At 38.1% G+C, this 16,190-nt stretch overlaps 1 protein-coding gene across 3 annotated transcripts; it reads right to left on the bottom strand.

The window, feature by feature from the left end:
* Nucleotides 1-887: 887 nt before the first annotated feature.
* Nucleotides 888-14,591, bottom strand: LOC124630057 (protein FAM151B). Of its 3 annotated transcripts, none has more exons than XM_047163770.1 (5): nucleotides 14,408-14,591; nucleotides 11,851-11,952; nucleotides 6,472-6,716; nucleotides 2,106-2,345; nucleotides 888-1,177 (listed from the first exon to the last, which is right to left on the bottom strand). In XM_047163770.1, the coding sequence occupies exons 1-5, from the start codon at nucleotides 14,436-14,438 to the stop codon at nucleotides 944-946; spliced, it is 852 nt and encodes a 283-aa protein (XP_047019726.1). In that variant the 5' UTR covers nucleotides 14,439-14,591; the 3' UTR covers nucleotides 888-943. The 3 variants fall into 3 exon arrangements, with proteins under 3 accessions (XP_047019726.1, XP_047019727.1, XP_047019728.1); XM_047163771.1 differs by lacking the exon at nucleotides 14,408-14,591 and adding an exon at nucleotides 12,163-12,318; XM_047163772.1 differs by lacking the exon at nucleotides 14,408-14,591 and adding an exon at nucleotides 12,264-12,299.
* Between the last annotated feature and the right edge of the window lie 1,599 nt (nucleotides 14,592-16,190).

The following is a 16,190-nucleotide window of genomic DNA, read 5'->3' as shown; positions in this document are numbered from 1 at the left end:
CAAATATCCACACATATGAATGAGAACATCATTACCATGTGTAATTGTTAAACATTGTCCATTCAGGTATCGACTCAAATAGATTCCTGTCTCTTGAACAAGCGCACATGAATGACAATTGCCCATAGTGCGTTACGTAGTCACGTGGTCGACACATGGTGGAGGTCGACACCCTTTGCACCAGCCCTCATTATACCGCCATCACCACCCTTAGTTGTAAAGGCATAGAGTCGAGAATTGCCTGGTTTGACAGCAAAAGATTTGGCTATTGTGATGCTGAAAACAAACATGCAGTGCATTGCAGTTTTTAAAACTCCTATTGCAAATGCAGTAAGGTCTAGAATTACTTGTATTGGTGTAGTGCAAATGGGTGCATTAAGAAGACAGGCAACTCCAGGACAATGGGAATTATAATAAACCGGCATAAACTTTGTATTAATTAGTATGTCTTTAGCTTTAGTTCGTGTTCAGACAAACCACATTCCTGACCTTAAACTTCTTGACGAGCACGACCTTATGTTAGGGCGGGTTGTATGCTAATGTCAAACGGCGCTGTTTTGTTTTAATTATAAGGGTCTAGGTTGAGACCTAGTAAAATAATATTAGAGGAGACTGCTTGCATCCTGCAACTTTGTCATGGCATGTTTTGGCTGAGAATAAAATCACATACTAGGCTTTGTCTTGTTAGAGGACTGTTTCCAATAAGTGATTTTGTTGTTTCTGGGATTACCACTTAAGAAAGAATGGATATCAGCATTTTTAAATTATATAGGTAACAATGATGAAGTGAGTTGTGGTAAAATCCATTCCATTCCTGCATACAGTCCATTTCTGCTAGTTGAAGAAAAGTGCACAAAATTCAGGGGATCAAAAATTAAACTCAAAACTATGTCAAAATAAAACACCATGTAATCATAATTACTAACTTTCTACAACTTTACATTTAGTTCTTGGCCTTCGCATCAGGTGGGGGCAGGTGGAGTTTCCCCGCCAAGTCCTGGGGCACGTCCAGGTAGGTCCTCTCCAGGCCTACCGTGAGGATCAGGGCCCGGAGACGGTCTACCTCCACGTGGTCTCCTTCACTGGACCATACTGTCATGCTGGAGTTGAGGGATGAGGTTTCTCGAAGGAGGTCCAGGATCACTGGCTGGCTGTTGGCTGCGAGGCCTGCACGTACCTGGGAAAGGTGATGAAAAAGTTGTTTCAGAAGATTTCGGGAGTCCTGGTATCACGCATACATCATATCACCTTCTATCCCACTTCTATGTCGGGGTCGTCTTCCAGTGTAACTGGAGACAGTTGAGTACCAGTGTTTCACATGAAGTGACTGCCTATCTGACTTCCTCAACCCAGTTAACCGGGCAACCCGATACCCGATAACACTAGTTGTCAGACTTTCTAGCTTCTATTAGGGAAGGCTCTTCATTAAAATTCAGCAAGGTGGTCACCTAAAGTTTATAATGCTCAAATGTTTGCATTGATACAATACTTACTTAATTAATGCTGATTATGTTTTGTAGGCAGGGGAGTGGATCGTATGCGCATGGCGCATTTTAAGCAAGCTTGCCTTTTCTTGCGCCAGATCTGCTGGGCTTCCTTTACCATACCAAAGATTTTATAAAGGACGGAAACTATTTACTGATGTGTGGAGTCTACAAATATCCCAATAAGAATCTCTTCACTTTCTAGGTTTCATCTTTATGTTGCTCATATTCGGAAGTCAAAGCTATTTAGGTGCTACAAAAACTCTTCTCATTGCTAGAAGTTATTCTATGATTAAATCTGAGCTGGACTATTCCCACCCAATCTTATCCTTAGGGTCTAGCTCTAACCTAACAACGATCTGTCTGCTAATTTATGTCACCGATAAAAAAATCTAAAGAGCAATACATAAAGCCAGTTATTTTTGCTGTGCTAAACTTAACTTCACTCTCGGAGCCTTTTTCCCAATTATGTTAGGGTCGGCTTCCAGTCTAACCGGATGTAGCTGAGTACCAGTGCTTTACAAGAAGCGACTGCCCTGCCTGACCTCCTCAACCCAGTTACCCTATAGTGCTAAAGTTAACTTAAGAGTTCTTTTCCAACCTAAAGTTACCAATACTCACAGGGAAAGTCACAGTCTGATTGATATGGTTCTCATTGATCATCCTGAGCATGGTACCGATCTGTTCGCTGGTATACTCTCCCTCTGTAATGTTCCCTCCATAGTTGGTAGTCCAGCCCACGGAGAGGACGGCGCAGACGTGCTTGGAGCCAAGCTTCAGGAATTTCGCAGGGTCTACTGGCTTTGTGGTGGCGTCTACTGGACCAGGGAGGATGTCGGCGTTCAGCCAGATTGGTAACGTCTGGAAAAGTATGTGTAATTTAAAAAAAAATGTGAGCTGATTACTTATCTAAAGCTTACACATATTTAAAATATTTTACCATTATGAGAAAAAATACTTAGTAATGTAAGCGTTATAAAATCTTGTTAAAATATTACAAGGTCCCTTAGTGCTGATTAGGAATCTGAAAGAGTTTCCTACTATATACATTCGACAAAAAAAATAATAGGTAATGTCTAAGTATTTTTAATAACGAGCCACAAATACAACCGAATATTTAAATACATTATGTCTTTTGACAAATTATCATCATTTTATCTCGAACCTTCTAGAAGCTTATTAAACAAAAGAAAGCGCAGCTTCAGACAAACAAACCATAAATACTGTACAACATCAAAACAACTTCCCCTGTCTTTATTCCATTGATATAAACGACCAAAAAATCCTTGGACACGACTAAAATGAAAAAAATTACTGCTATCAGAACTCTAATCACCAAGTTCACGACCAATGTACTGAGATGTGAGCTACACAGACAAACAGACGAGACGCTCAGTCGAAAGGGGTGATTACACATGATAATGATACGCGGAAGACGGACCACATGTGCGTATGCGCACGGCCAGTGCCCTACCAGGGAAGCGATGCGTTGGCGGTGCTATTACTTTTTTTACATGTGTCTGTGTCAAGTATTATTTTGATCTTATATCATTATGTATTATAAAAGTTAAAAACAGTTTGTTTATAGGGATAACTTTTTATTGTTGTAGTTTTCTATCGACATCGTTTTTATGGCTATGTCAAGCAAGTGAAGCTAAAAGATAGACATATTATATTTTAGAAGCTTCCTTTAGGATCCACTTGGTGCACGCACATAAAATTTGCATTTCTTGATAAGTAGTTAAATGGGATATCTATAAAAAAGCATGATTTGATTTAAGTATTTCCTGATTATAGCACGCGATCAAACAAACTCTTCAGCTATATAATTATTATAAATTAAGTACACACTGTCTTTCGATTTTCTTTATATCAGCTTCAATTTCATAAAGTATAGCTTCCCAACCTTCAAGGCCCATCTTTACCTCATCAATCTTAATCCCTTCACCAGTATCATGACCGTGAATCACCCTGATGGAGACATTTCTCTAATTACTAACAATTGTGGCTAATTACTAACTGCAGCTCGCCGCGTTTCCGAACGTTGACATAATCGTCTAAATTGTCCCTTCCACGGAGTAAGGAAACATGAACAGTGAGCAGAGATGCCATAATGCAGGTACCTTCTTCTAGGTCAAATACATGACGATGTCCTCCTAGCCGATTATCGGCCATATAAGGAGATCAGCCAGTTGCGCAGGACATATTATAGTGCACAAGCATTTGCCCAGACAAAGGTGCACTCACTATTCCTTCACTCTCATAACCCGATGGGACGGCAATCCGACACGACCGGACAGAGAGTTCAAATACATACAGTGGGCATGACCAAAATGATCAGTTACAGTTACCCCAACGCCTCATTAGTTCAAACTAATGAGGCGTTGGGGTGCTTTTAGACATCTGTCTTGTATTACAAAAATGTTCGGGTCCAAAGAAGGCGAACGAAGGGAGAAGACAGTAACGTTCCTCCTCACACCCGCATTTTGGCGCGCTACTTTCTTAAGAGATTTTCCGTTATGGCACCTTCGCTAGTCACTTTGTTCTCCATGGTCCCATGTTACTTTTGCTCAGGAATTATCCCTTCTTGGAATTGTGACCTTCACCGCATTTTAAAAAATGAACTGGGGTCTGTTTTGAGGACCTACTTATATGTTATTAGTGGTCTTTTTGGCTTTTTTATGACGATTTTAGAATTTGAAAATTGTTTTATGATTTGATTTAAAACAGTTTCTTTGAAATTATTACTGCTTCTGTGTAAATCAATTTGTGTGTTATGTGTGGGTGTCTCAGTATTGTGTGGTATGCGTGTGTATTTTTATTATTTGTTTTATAGTCAAAAGGTTTGATGTTATAAGTAATGTTTTGTCTTTTTATTATTCTGAATTTTTGAAATGATATACGATATTTATTTTGTTACATGTCTTATTCATTTCAGTTTTTATTAATTTTAATCGAAATACATAATTCAGCCCTTTGGTATATTATTATGTCTTACCATATAACTTGTCATAATTCATTCATATGTAGGTACATAATAGGTCGATTATGTCCCCTGAGCTAGGAAATACGTTTCTTTTCTCTCTATCCCTCAAGTAAGTATTGACACACCCAAGCTTCGAATAGCACGTAAATGACGGTTCTGTGCCTGATCGCTCTCCAATCGTGTCGGACGGCCGTCCCATCGCGCTATGAGAGTGAAGGAATAGTGAGTGCACCTGTGTCTGCGTAAATGTTCGCACACAATACTATATCTCTTCAATAACTGCCGTGCAAACTACCGCTCTATTACAAGACTGAATAACTTATTGAATAAAACTACCAAAGTCAAAAGAAACAAAAGGCTTCCCACGCACAGGATACGAGCGATTAATAAACGCTACAGATACATCTGCTAAATCTTGTGGGTCGCCGCCATTTTTTCAGAGCCGCTCAATCTTTGGCCGTTGTTGTCACAACTGTTGTCTAGTCTGAGACATGTGTCAAGCTTCATATGGTTTTGTGTTGTGGGGCTAGGGAAACAGCGGGGTTTTTTAAAAGTAAAGTTGTAACGGCCAGTTTCTTCATCAAAAGTTAAAGTTAAAGTAAAAGTAACGGTCAAATTCGTTTTTTCAAGGCTAAAGTGACAGCAACACTAATAGAAAAATTGAATTTGACCGTTACTTTTACTTTAGACATTACTTTGACTTTTACTTTGGCTTTAACTTTTGATGAAGAAACTGGCTGTTAGTCTAGCTCAAGATTTCAGTTCACAGTTTTCTGTTAATTACTTATATGTTTGCTGATTTTGTGTGAGGTATAGGCTAGATCGGTGTCTGAGATCTATTGATAAAGTCATATAAGGTACGTATACTTACCTACTGAAAAAAGTATTGTTGGTCAATTATAACTACATACCTTAATAACAGAGTGCTTTAGTAAGCTTTAGATGAACTTTTACATTGAGATAATAGAAAGAGATATTCTGATTCACATTTTTGCTTCCCACTAAATGTTGTTGCTGGGGAGTTTGTTGCGCCACTTCTTCTTCCCAGCAAAAACACATAGGAAGTGGTGAAGGGTGGGCGTTTTGGGGGCTGTCTTTTGTAAATTTATTTTTTTGACGTTCGAAAAGTGTTGTTTTGCACAAAACAGTAGCAAAGCAGCAAAAAAAAAAACTTTAAAGGTAAAGTTAGGTATAAAACTTTGAACAAATGAAGATTCATTTAACTGAATGATATCTAGGTATAAAAACATAAGATAAGGATTAGGATTAAATACCTAACAGAAAAGTATACTCGCTTCCGCTTCTAACTCCACTCGCTGTATTTATTGCCCCACCCCCACACAGACCGACCACACAAGATGTTGTTTTAAATTCCCGATTATTCACACGCTATGTCATTATTCTAATTAAGATGTCTGCTACCATCACTATAAACTAAAACCACCCTTAACACCATCACAATAAGGTTCATTTTCGTACAGATAACAAAATAGTTCACCCTTAACACGAGCTTTGTAATATCGACCTTAGAATTCAGGAATAGGGTTGATTTTTGCGTGTATGGTTGTTATGGAGTAGGAAACCCCATGAGACATGGCTGATTGTAGAACTTATTATAGAATATGACTCAATTGATTACTTCATTAATTTAAAATTGGGTAAGGACGTTTCTAGAGCGTACAAGCATAGTAAACTGAAGTGAACAACCAATCTTCATTATATCTATGCATTTCGATAGGATCCGATTTCTATATACTTCGTTATCCCATTGCCTGAAGATGTTTTTTCTATATTTTTTTTTTGGAAAAGAAGAAGCATGGTAAGAACCTCTTCACATAAAGCTGTCTTCGGTTCATCCGTTTAGTAGCTACGGTGTTATAGATAGCAGTCAAAAAGTTAAACGTAAAATATGCAATAGTCTTAACATACCGATCTCCTATCAATTTAGACCTTGTATTAGTAAAATTCTTATTTTTTGTCATGGATTAAGTATTTTCATACCTGATGACGCCCAATCAAGTCCTGGCTCTGCTCAAACGCCTCTATACTCTTGAAGTCCAGTTTCACTCCCTTCTTGCTTCCAGGGTTGGTTTCCTTCAAGTTGTGCTGGGCTACCGTCTCCAAGAACTCGGCCAGCGTCAGGTCGGAGGTGGTGGCTGGGGGATGGGCCATGATGGGTAATGGCGGGCCATCCTTGCCCACCACTGTGCCTAGAACGATGTCAGCTTCGAGCATGTTTATTGTGCCTGGAAGATATGGTTTATTTAGAATTATTGTTTCATTCAACTTCCTAACAAATCCCTTAAAAAAAAATTATGTCTATGGAATTTCTTGCCGGTTCTTCTTCATGAGACCCACTGTTTGGAACCGTGTACCTATTGCGTATAGCTATTGACGTTTTTTATGCACCTGTAACAGGTCTATATGAAATAAAAACCTTTGACTTTGATAGATTGTACTATAGAGTTAGTTGTTTAATTAAAGAAAAGGGCAAGTGAAATAATGTATCTATGGCTATCCATTAGATTTTATATCTTATCAATATCATCATGCCATTCAGCCTGTCGCTGCACCCTTTTAAAATTAGGCCTCCCCTAAACATCGCCCTTATACGGGTCTGAGGCACTCTGAATTCATGTGCTACCCAGTCATCTAGTCTAATCTACTTTATTTGTTAAAATCGTCATTCCTAAAATATCCCACGTCCCTAGATCCTAAGAAACACAGAATAAAGAGAAAAGAACAAAATATCCAATGAGATGAATTCATTACTCCTATTGTGCATTCCTCAATTACATTAAGCTAGTGAGAAAGCGACCTACTTATTGACAGAAATAACCAATAGTTCCTATTTAATTTGTAACTGAAACTAAATGCTTTCATTACATAACAATTGCTGTATATTTACGTTTCAATTCTGGCAACTGTAATTACTTTTGTAAACAATCGTATTTGCATAATTGTTTCTAGGCTCAAACAAATGGTCACACTGATTAGACGATAAATGGAGTGTTTGTGAAAGACAACCAAATATTACCTACAGTTAGATAATAGTTATAGTTATCGGCACGTATCTTGAGCTCTGACCTACATCTGCGCAGAAGTGATTTATTAGCAAAGAACCAATCCCGAGTGACGGCTATGACGCGATGCACTGCGGGCCAATCACCGCTTTAGCCCGCCCCCGCGCCTCACTTCATACCACAAAAGGGACCTAATGAATTACTTCTGCGCAGGTGAAGGTCAGAGCTTAAGATTCATGCCGATAACTATAGCTTGTTAGCTAAAATGAAAAACTTCGTTGAAAGCTTTTCTACCGTTTTGAGAAGAAGACGTGGCATATAATTTTCTTGTATTTATGTAAAAACAAAGAATAACACTGTTTATGTGAGATTAGTCATTCGTTTTTGTTTCACAAGATGACAAAGAGGATGCATCTAAACTTTATTCACAAAATAATTTAATTTAATGAGACCAGTTCTGAAAACTTTAAGAAAATTATTTCACAAAGGACAGGCGGATACCTAAAATATGCTTTTGAAATATGGTAAGTTGTAAGAAGTTATTTAGTGACTAGCCGTTTCCCGCGATTGCATCCATAGCCCAAGGGAACTACTGACCGAGTCTTTATAAACGTAAGGTCTAGTCTAGTCGTAAGGCTCTAGAGTATCTGTGTACCAAACCAAAGGGACAGATAGAAAGAAAGAAAGTTGAGTTCTCTGTAAACTACATACCGTCTTACCACAAAAACTTTTAAACGTCAGTTTATGCCTTGTCTAAAAAAATGTCAAATTATGACGTTGACATATGGTTCATTTTGCAGCCAAAATTTTATTAGACAAGTGTAAAACAGGGTGTAAAGTTTTTGTAGTAAGGCCCTCAGTGTCTGAACGTAGTGTGAAGCCCAAATCTGTCATAACGATGATTGTTATAAATTGCAGTGTTCGGTGAACTGGCAATGTTGGGAATAAGAGCTATTCCTGATGGTGTGTGGCACAAGCTATACACTTTAGCTACTTTCTTTAGACAAACATTTTATCGAAATATATATGTCGGAGATAGTCAATAGTACGGTCACTAAACGAGACGCAAGCGCGCCCTCTGGTGGCGTTTTCGGTGAAACAACAATTTGGCGCGCTTGGCGGAGTCGTGGCGGTCAGCGCGGCGTCCGCGGAGCGCAGTCTTAGTTCAGTCTTGGTCGAGTCTTCATTGAGTGTTCGTGGCGTTACTACCCTACGTCACGTCTAGTGTACCTAGTGTTTTTGCATAGCGTTGTAGATCCAAATTTATGTCTTTGCTTGATTACCCTAACTGATGTCGGACGATAGTGCCAGCCATCCTGATGGCGCTTCCGACATCAGAAGTGGGATGCAATCCGAATGCCCACATGCGTTTCGAATTCGCCATGCGAAGATAAATTTCTACCCACTAACAAAAAAAAAAAAATGGAACGTCGATAATTTGAATTAAGAATTTCAGCGAAGGTACAAGTATGGTAACCACGGTTATGGTAATGGTATCGTTTCCATTGTTAAATGTCAAGCTAGTTATTGAAGGTATGTTAGAAAATTAACCGAATTTTTCTTTGTTTTCATGTTTCAGCAATGACGGTGGTTATTGTGCAATTCGGCGAGAAAATTACGACGTTGAATGGAGCATGCCAGCTGCCAGGAGCCCAACGTGTCGTGTGTTATCGTGAGTTCGGAGTGTTGGTGCTCGTGCATCTCCGTGGCTTCACGTTCGCGAAAGTCGCTGTACTGCGCGCTATAGCGATGTGTGCATCGTCACGCACGTTGAGTGGAAACCCGGTGAGACCGATCCATTTTTGCTTTATGTTGAGGTTATTTGTCATATGACATTAATAACCTTGAGCGGCAGTCTGTCTCGTTGATAAGTGGTGGTTATGAACCGCTTGGTTTCAGGGTCTTGGGTTCGATTCCCGAGTCGGGACTTCCTTAGTCTGGAAGTTGGTGACCTAGTTTTAATTCAAAAATGAAGAGCGCAATCCAGTTAAACTTGACCCTAAGTTTAAAAGGCCATTTTAAGTTCTTGAGTTACTTGAAGGCGATCGCTGTTTTGAAATCCTTAACTGGTAATAGAACCTACGAGTATGTCCACGATCGCATTAGAAGGATGGCCCAAGCTGAGATTCCAACTGAATTAGATTTAGTTGCTGTTGATTTGGTACTTCATCGAACTCTAACTAATGCACGCATGATAATTGTATCTGACTGATGATTGCGACTGATTTTGTTCCAATTGATTTCGCTGATTTTATTTCAAGTTAATGCTACTAATTCCATTGCAAAGTTCATTGATCAGATGCAATTCCTACCTTACCATATCAGTGAGAAGGACTGATATCCCTTGGGTAGATCCTAGGAGTATTCCAGTGAGAAGGACTGGAATGCTTGTGTCAAAGATATCGTCATTGTGACAACTTATCAGTGAGAAGGACTGATCATTTTTCATCTTTGACACGCCCAGTGAGAAGGACTGGAGCCTATCGATTCCTGATTGACTTAGGTCTGTCTGGATCATTACATGGTGCATTAATTCGAGATTGTGTGATCTGATTTCGATTGATTTTAAGATTGTGGCATTCTTTCTAAATATTTCGTTTCTGTTTTGTTTAAAATTATTTTGTCATTCCTACTCGTGTAGTCAGGTAGGCCGAGCTGAAAAGTTACTCCAGTTTTGTTTTTTTTTTTTTTTGTCACCAGGTACAATGTGTAGCCACACGAGGACGTGTGTATGTCAGTTATGGCCGTGTCGGAGATAGTCAATAGTACGGTCACTGAACGAGACGCAAGCGCGCCCTTTGGTGGCGTTTTCGGTGAAACAACAATTTGGCGCGCTTGGCGGAGTCGTGGCGGTCAGCGCGGCGTCCGCGGAGCGCAGTCTTAGTTCAGTCTTGGTCGAGTCTTCATTGAGTGTTCGTGGTGTTACTACCCTACGTCACGTCTAGTGTACCTAGTGTTTTTGCATAGCGTTGTAGATCCAAATTTATGTCTTTGCTTGATTACCCTAACTGATGTCGGACGATAGTGCCAGCCATCCTGATGGCGCTTCCGACATATATTAAATTCAATGTGTTTTTGTGCTACGATGATATTATTGTTCAGGTTTTCAATGTAATACATAGATAATCGTGTATATTTTAATATTTTGATATAACATTATGAACACTTGCGTAAGGGTGCTTACATAAAGAAACAAGTTTCCGGTACAGACAAACCTGTACGGGTAGGTACCGATCAGTGCAGGTATAATATTTCAATACAATCCTATTCACTCACTTATAAAGAAACAGGTTGTTTACATGTTTCAACTTACCTGTTTCTTTATGTAAGCACCCTAAATGTTTAAAATGTTTCCAGACAAAAATATGGTTTTAATTTTAATGCGACCTATGAACGTTGTAGTATTTTTGGTACTATTCCTTGAAGAAGAAAATTGCTTTTAAATGTTGTAAGAAAAAACATCGAACGTTTCAGCCATTTTTTTAATTACTCCATAATACCAAATCACTCTCATCTTTTGACTTACACCACACCCCAAGACTCCTAGTGTTGCCACACTCAATCAATTCGCATTACTCTTGTGCTAACAACCAATACCCATCTCTTTCTTCCACAAAACATTAGAAAGGGACAAAACACATTGTTGACTGATATTTGCCCCAGCTGCTACTGAATACGGAATGCAGTGTTAATGGTAATATTATGAGGTTTAAGTGCTTGCAATAATTTCTAAATCCGTAATGGTAACTGATTGGTGACTAATGTCTTGATTGATTTGTAGCGAAAACTGGTTTGCTTACTTAAACAGTTATAGTTCGGCCATTCAGAGAATGCGTTCCTGACACGTCGCGATTGAACTGACGACGTAACTACATTCATTGATTATTGATATAATAATGTATTTTTGCTGGTTGTTTACCGTTTTAACAATTGAGGAGCATTAAAACAACATTATTATATCAATAATCAATGAATGTAGTTACGTCGTCAGTTCAATCGCGACGTGTCAGGAACGCATTCTCTGAATGGCCGAACTATAGTGATTGGCATGTTATTGAGTGCTTGATAAGCCTGCTTTTTGAAGTAGCCTGACATACCTACAGCCTCATGTGAAGGATCAGAAAATATATTAGAGTTATTTTAAAACAGCTAGTGTAGATTCAGATCAGAAAAAAAAATTGAAAGTGGAAAAGGCTCATCTTATAAAGTAGACAATAGAAGAAATAGATAGAGACTAGAGAGATTGTAAAATATTTAAGATAATAAGCCCATAATAACGCTTAATTTGTTGTACCAAATCTCAGAAAAGTGTACATTTTTCTGTGTAGGGACGTTTTCTATAAGTTGTTATACTCACTTGATAGCGCGGCTTGTAGGTATGTTTTGTTATTGACGGCATGAGCCCAGGATATAGTAGTTAAGTTCTTCATTGGTTCTTCCTCTGACCTCACCGTAATGGCTGCAAAAAATTACAGTTTATTACCTTTTCTACCAAAATGGTACATCATTACAGTAATATTTCTCAGTTTTCATTCTGGCAACACTAAATTTAAACGTCATGGATCAATGAATTGTTAAAAGCTGTTTCAAGGACGTGTATTGTTTACAATTTATTTATTGTGAAGTTTTAACTATAATAAGTCTAGCGTTTACTAAGATAATAACAAACCAGATGCCATATTTTTTGTAGCTGATAGTCACTTATTGTTCACAGTGAAATATGCAACACAAATATAATTATTATTGAACTTCTAGCCAACAAAGACTAACCTCTCACAAGAAATAAGTACCACTACTAACTTGCTGATGAAGTGGCGCTAGTGGTCTACGGGTATTTTAGATTTTTCTACCAAAAACGTTAGTTCCATATTTTGCCACCCGCAAATCTTAGTTGGTTTTTATTTTTTTATGCCGGTTGTGACTTTGATTGTCTTGGAGAACTGGGCATTTAAGATTTTGTTAAGTATATGAATTTAAATAATGTAGGTTTATTGTGTTAGACATTCATTATTGATAACTAGCCTGTAAAGTGACAAGAAAGTCTTGCTACGAAATATCATAACATTTTCACGAATCTGACAAATACTATTGTAAATAACATCAATATCTGCTCAGTGAATCGTAAGATAATCGTGCACACACATACATATAGTTATCGGCACGAATCTTGAGCTCTGACCTACATCTGCGCAGAAGTGATTTATTAGCAAAGAACCAATCCCAAGTGACGGCTATGACGCGATGCACTGCGGGCCAATCACCGCTTTAGCCCGCCCCCGCGCCTCACTTCATACCACAAAAGGGACCCAATAAATTACTTCTGCGCAGGTGAAGGTCAGAGCTCAAGATTCGTGCTGATAACTATACATAAAGGTCCAACTGAGAACCTCCTTTTTTTGAAGTTGGTTAATTCTTTTTATTTTATAGATGACGACTTTAATATGTATAGGGAGAAAATTAATATGTAGTTTAAAATAGGTTCGTTTTGAACAGTAAAAAGGAATGTCAGTAATTAAGAATTCTTCTGAAGTGGGAATTGGCGGCATTTTATGGCGCGAAATGAACGTTTGATGTCTTTAATGGAAACTAGAAGTTTATTGCATTCCTTTATGTATAAAAGCCAAAAATAATATCTGCAGTGTGACTGTTCTGTCAGTCGCTTCTTAACTCTCTCTTTCTTTTATTTATCTGCTTGGCTCTGGATGTAGCTGAGTAGGTACCAGGGTTTTACATATTGTCTGGTTATACGACGTCCTCAACCTACCTGGTCAATACGATAACTCTTTTATTACTATTGAAGGATAAAGCCTTGTCTAAAACTTTTCTGGTTTTCAAGAAATTTCATGAAATTTCTAAAAAAAATGGCAGGGTATCCAGGAAATCTCTAGGACCTTCCTCCACGCATCTCCTGATCACAATTGGTTCACATTACAATACGTATATTGTACATAGCCGTTTTCCTGCGGTTTCTCCAGCATCCCGTGGGAACTATTGCCCGTACTGGCATAAAATATTGCTTATGTTACTCGGGAACAGATTAGCTTTCCGTCAGTAAAATAATTTTCCAAATCAGTTCAGTAGTTAGCCTTTAGGGCTGAAAAGAAACAAAAAATGTTTCCCCTTTACTGTATTGGTATAGTTTATTACATAAGGATGTAGGTATAACCAAAATATACAACTTCCCCAATAATAATTCCCGTGGTTAGTCAGCTCTAAAACTGGTGCAATCAGAACACTAATACTTTGATCTGCGAGAACGGAAGCTCTCTTCGTAAATGAGTCATTTCGACAGAATCGCGCAGAAATTGGGTTATCTGCGCATATTGGCTTGTGAATGTTGTCGGCGTGTTTGTGGAGTGAGTTATGGTATTATGGCAATGTATGAGAGGAACAATTTGTAACGTTTGGAATGGTTTAGTCATTAATCATCGTTTTGCAAGATAGCCTGTATAACTGGCTGGACGACTAAACCAATAAAAAATGGTTTTGTCAACGCTTCTTTATCTGAAAAAAACCCCTTTAGATGCCTACCTTTGGATGATTATTAAACTGATGTACGTATGCGTTTTATTCTTCAATAGATTTACCTAAAATTATCTATTCAAGAATATAAATAAATTTTCAGTAAGTATACTTACGACAATTATTACGTCGATCAAACAAACAATCTTATTTCACAACATATTGTGCGATCGCCTTATAAAATTAACTAGCACCGACCTGTTTTTTTGATTGCTATTATAATAAAGGTAGGCGCTAAAACCTTTAAATTAATTTCAGATTTCCTGTTTGCAAATACTCTCATATTTGCAGTTTTATTGTTTTCATATCAAAAGTACCCAAATTCATTAATTTCAATACATAATTAATTAGTTAAGTATCTACAAAAAAAACAATTGAAAAATTTTACATACCCACAACGGCCAAAACGAGCAGACGTATCATTTTTTCTATTATTTTTTTCACTCAGAGAGTTTTTTTCTAATATAATGGTACTTGACGATGTTCCCGCCCGTCCAGAGGTTGACTGGCGTACCCTAGCACCTGTTTATTATAAAATTGCCCAATCAAACTGTCCAGTTGATTGGATATAAACTGCTTTTCGAGATGGTACGAGTACCAAGGACAGAGATGACGTTCCTAGGTGGGTTAGGAAGCGTTTATATAGGACACCTAACGGCTGACTGTGCTGATTTTAAAGGTCTACCTATGTTTGTCTAAAAGGCCAGTATACATTTGGTACAAGATCAACTATCCAATTTTACACGTCCTTTCAAGATGATGTTCAATTAGACCATAATAAAAACTATTATGTAGCTATTTAATTTGCAACTTAACAAGTTCTTTCAGGGAAGTAGGTACTAGGTACCAGTAGCCAATTGTATTGACTAGTCAATCTTGGATTGTATTTCTTTCTGAGAGTAGGTATAAGTATCATTTTTTATTGTGCATCCTTTTCAATAAGAGACTGAGCCTTGAGTCGTTTCCCAGATAGTTCCCAGTCTAATCATATACAAGTCTTCCAAATACTGCCAAAAGTTATTTAGGTAGGTACTTTTATTAACATAAGCAAATGATTTAAAGCAGATACTTCCTTCAGTGCTATCTCTATAGGTATCTAGTTCTTCGATCCATCGGAACACTGATGTGAACTCATCCTATTCCTTATCCGTATCTTATTTGGGTGTCGGTTATCTCAATTTATCGGCTAGGTTCATCCAGTTTGTATCTAAACGACATTCACAATCTTGTGAGTAAATAAAAACTCATCTTTTACTTCTTTCCTTCTTGAGATATTATAGTTGAACTAATAACTGAATATCCGTCAGCTTGCCTAAGTCTATTGTTTTCATTGGATAAAGCATTAACCAAAAGAGCAAAATTACAAAAGCATTTAGCATTCCATTTCGTACTCCTTCGACTTTTATTGAAGTTCAGTCAGAAACTCAACAATAATCTAGCTCTCGATAAGAACCTATTTATATCAGAAGAAAAGAGTGTCAAGCACGATGTTCCGCTGAGATGAAAAATCTCTCTGTGCTGCGAAATTATTTAAAATCTAGGCAAGATTTTCCAACTTTCTTATTTTCCAGTAATTCCTTTCTAACTATCGGTAAGCGCATAATTACTACAAATTGTTCAGACGCAAGGCGCAAACGCTTAATTAAACGACGAATCGACATGTACAATTTACCTACTACATCAACGAATCCGGACCAAATCTGAAAATCTAGACCAAACGCGCTCTCAATTCGTCCTATATGCTCGTCAAACATAACTTTGCAGCCGTCATCATCAAATTTGAGCCTTATTTTCTCAGTACTAAGAGTGGTAACAGGTGCTGGATACTCAGGTGGTCCTTTATGCTCGCCCAACTTAACTTTGCAGTCGTCATCATCAATTTTGAACCTTATTCCCTTAGCTAAAAGAGTAGTAATAGCTGCATTATAGTCAGGTGTGCCCTGATTGGCTATGCAAGTGACAATGTCAACCGTCCCAGGATGCAGGATATTGTGGTGCAGTTCTCAGAACTGGCCATTAGGCTCACGTTTGCGTTCTAGATTCTTGCTTGATATTTCCTGAGACCTTCAGCTTATTGGCTCAGTGCTAGAATGTATGTTCCTTCTAGGGATGTGAGTTTTTTTTTTGGGAATTTTATTGGCAAGTAATGTTTTAACTGCTGGTTGTAACCACGGT

The sequence above is a fragment of the Helicoverpa zea genome, chromosome 4 (assembly GCF_022581195.2).
Source record: "Helicoverpa zea isolate HzStark_Cry1AcR chromosome 4, ilHelZeax1.1, whole genome shotgun sequence".
Taxonomy (NCBI): domain Eukaryota; kingdom Metazoa; phylum Arthropoda; class Insecta; order Lepidoptera; family Noctuidae; genus Helicoverpa; species Helicoverpa zea.
Note: the sequence above shows the minus strand (reverse complement) of the source record. Positions and strands in the feature narration are given on the sequence as shown.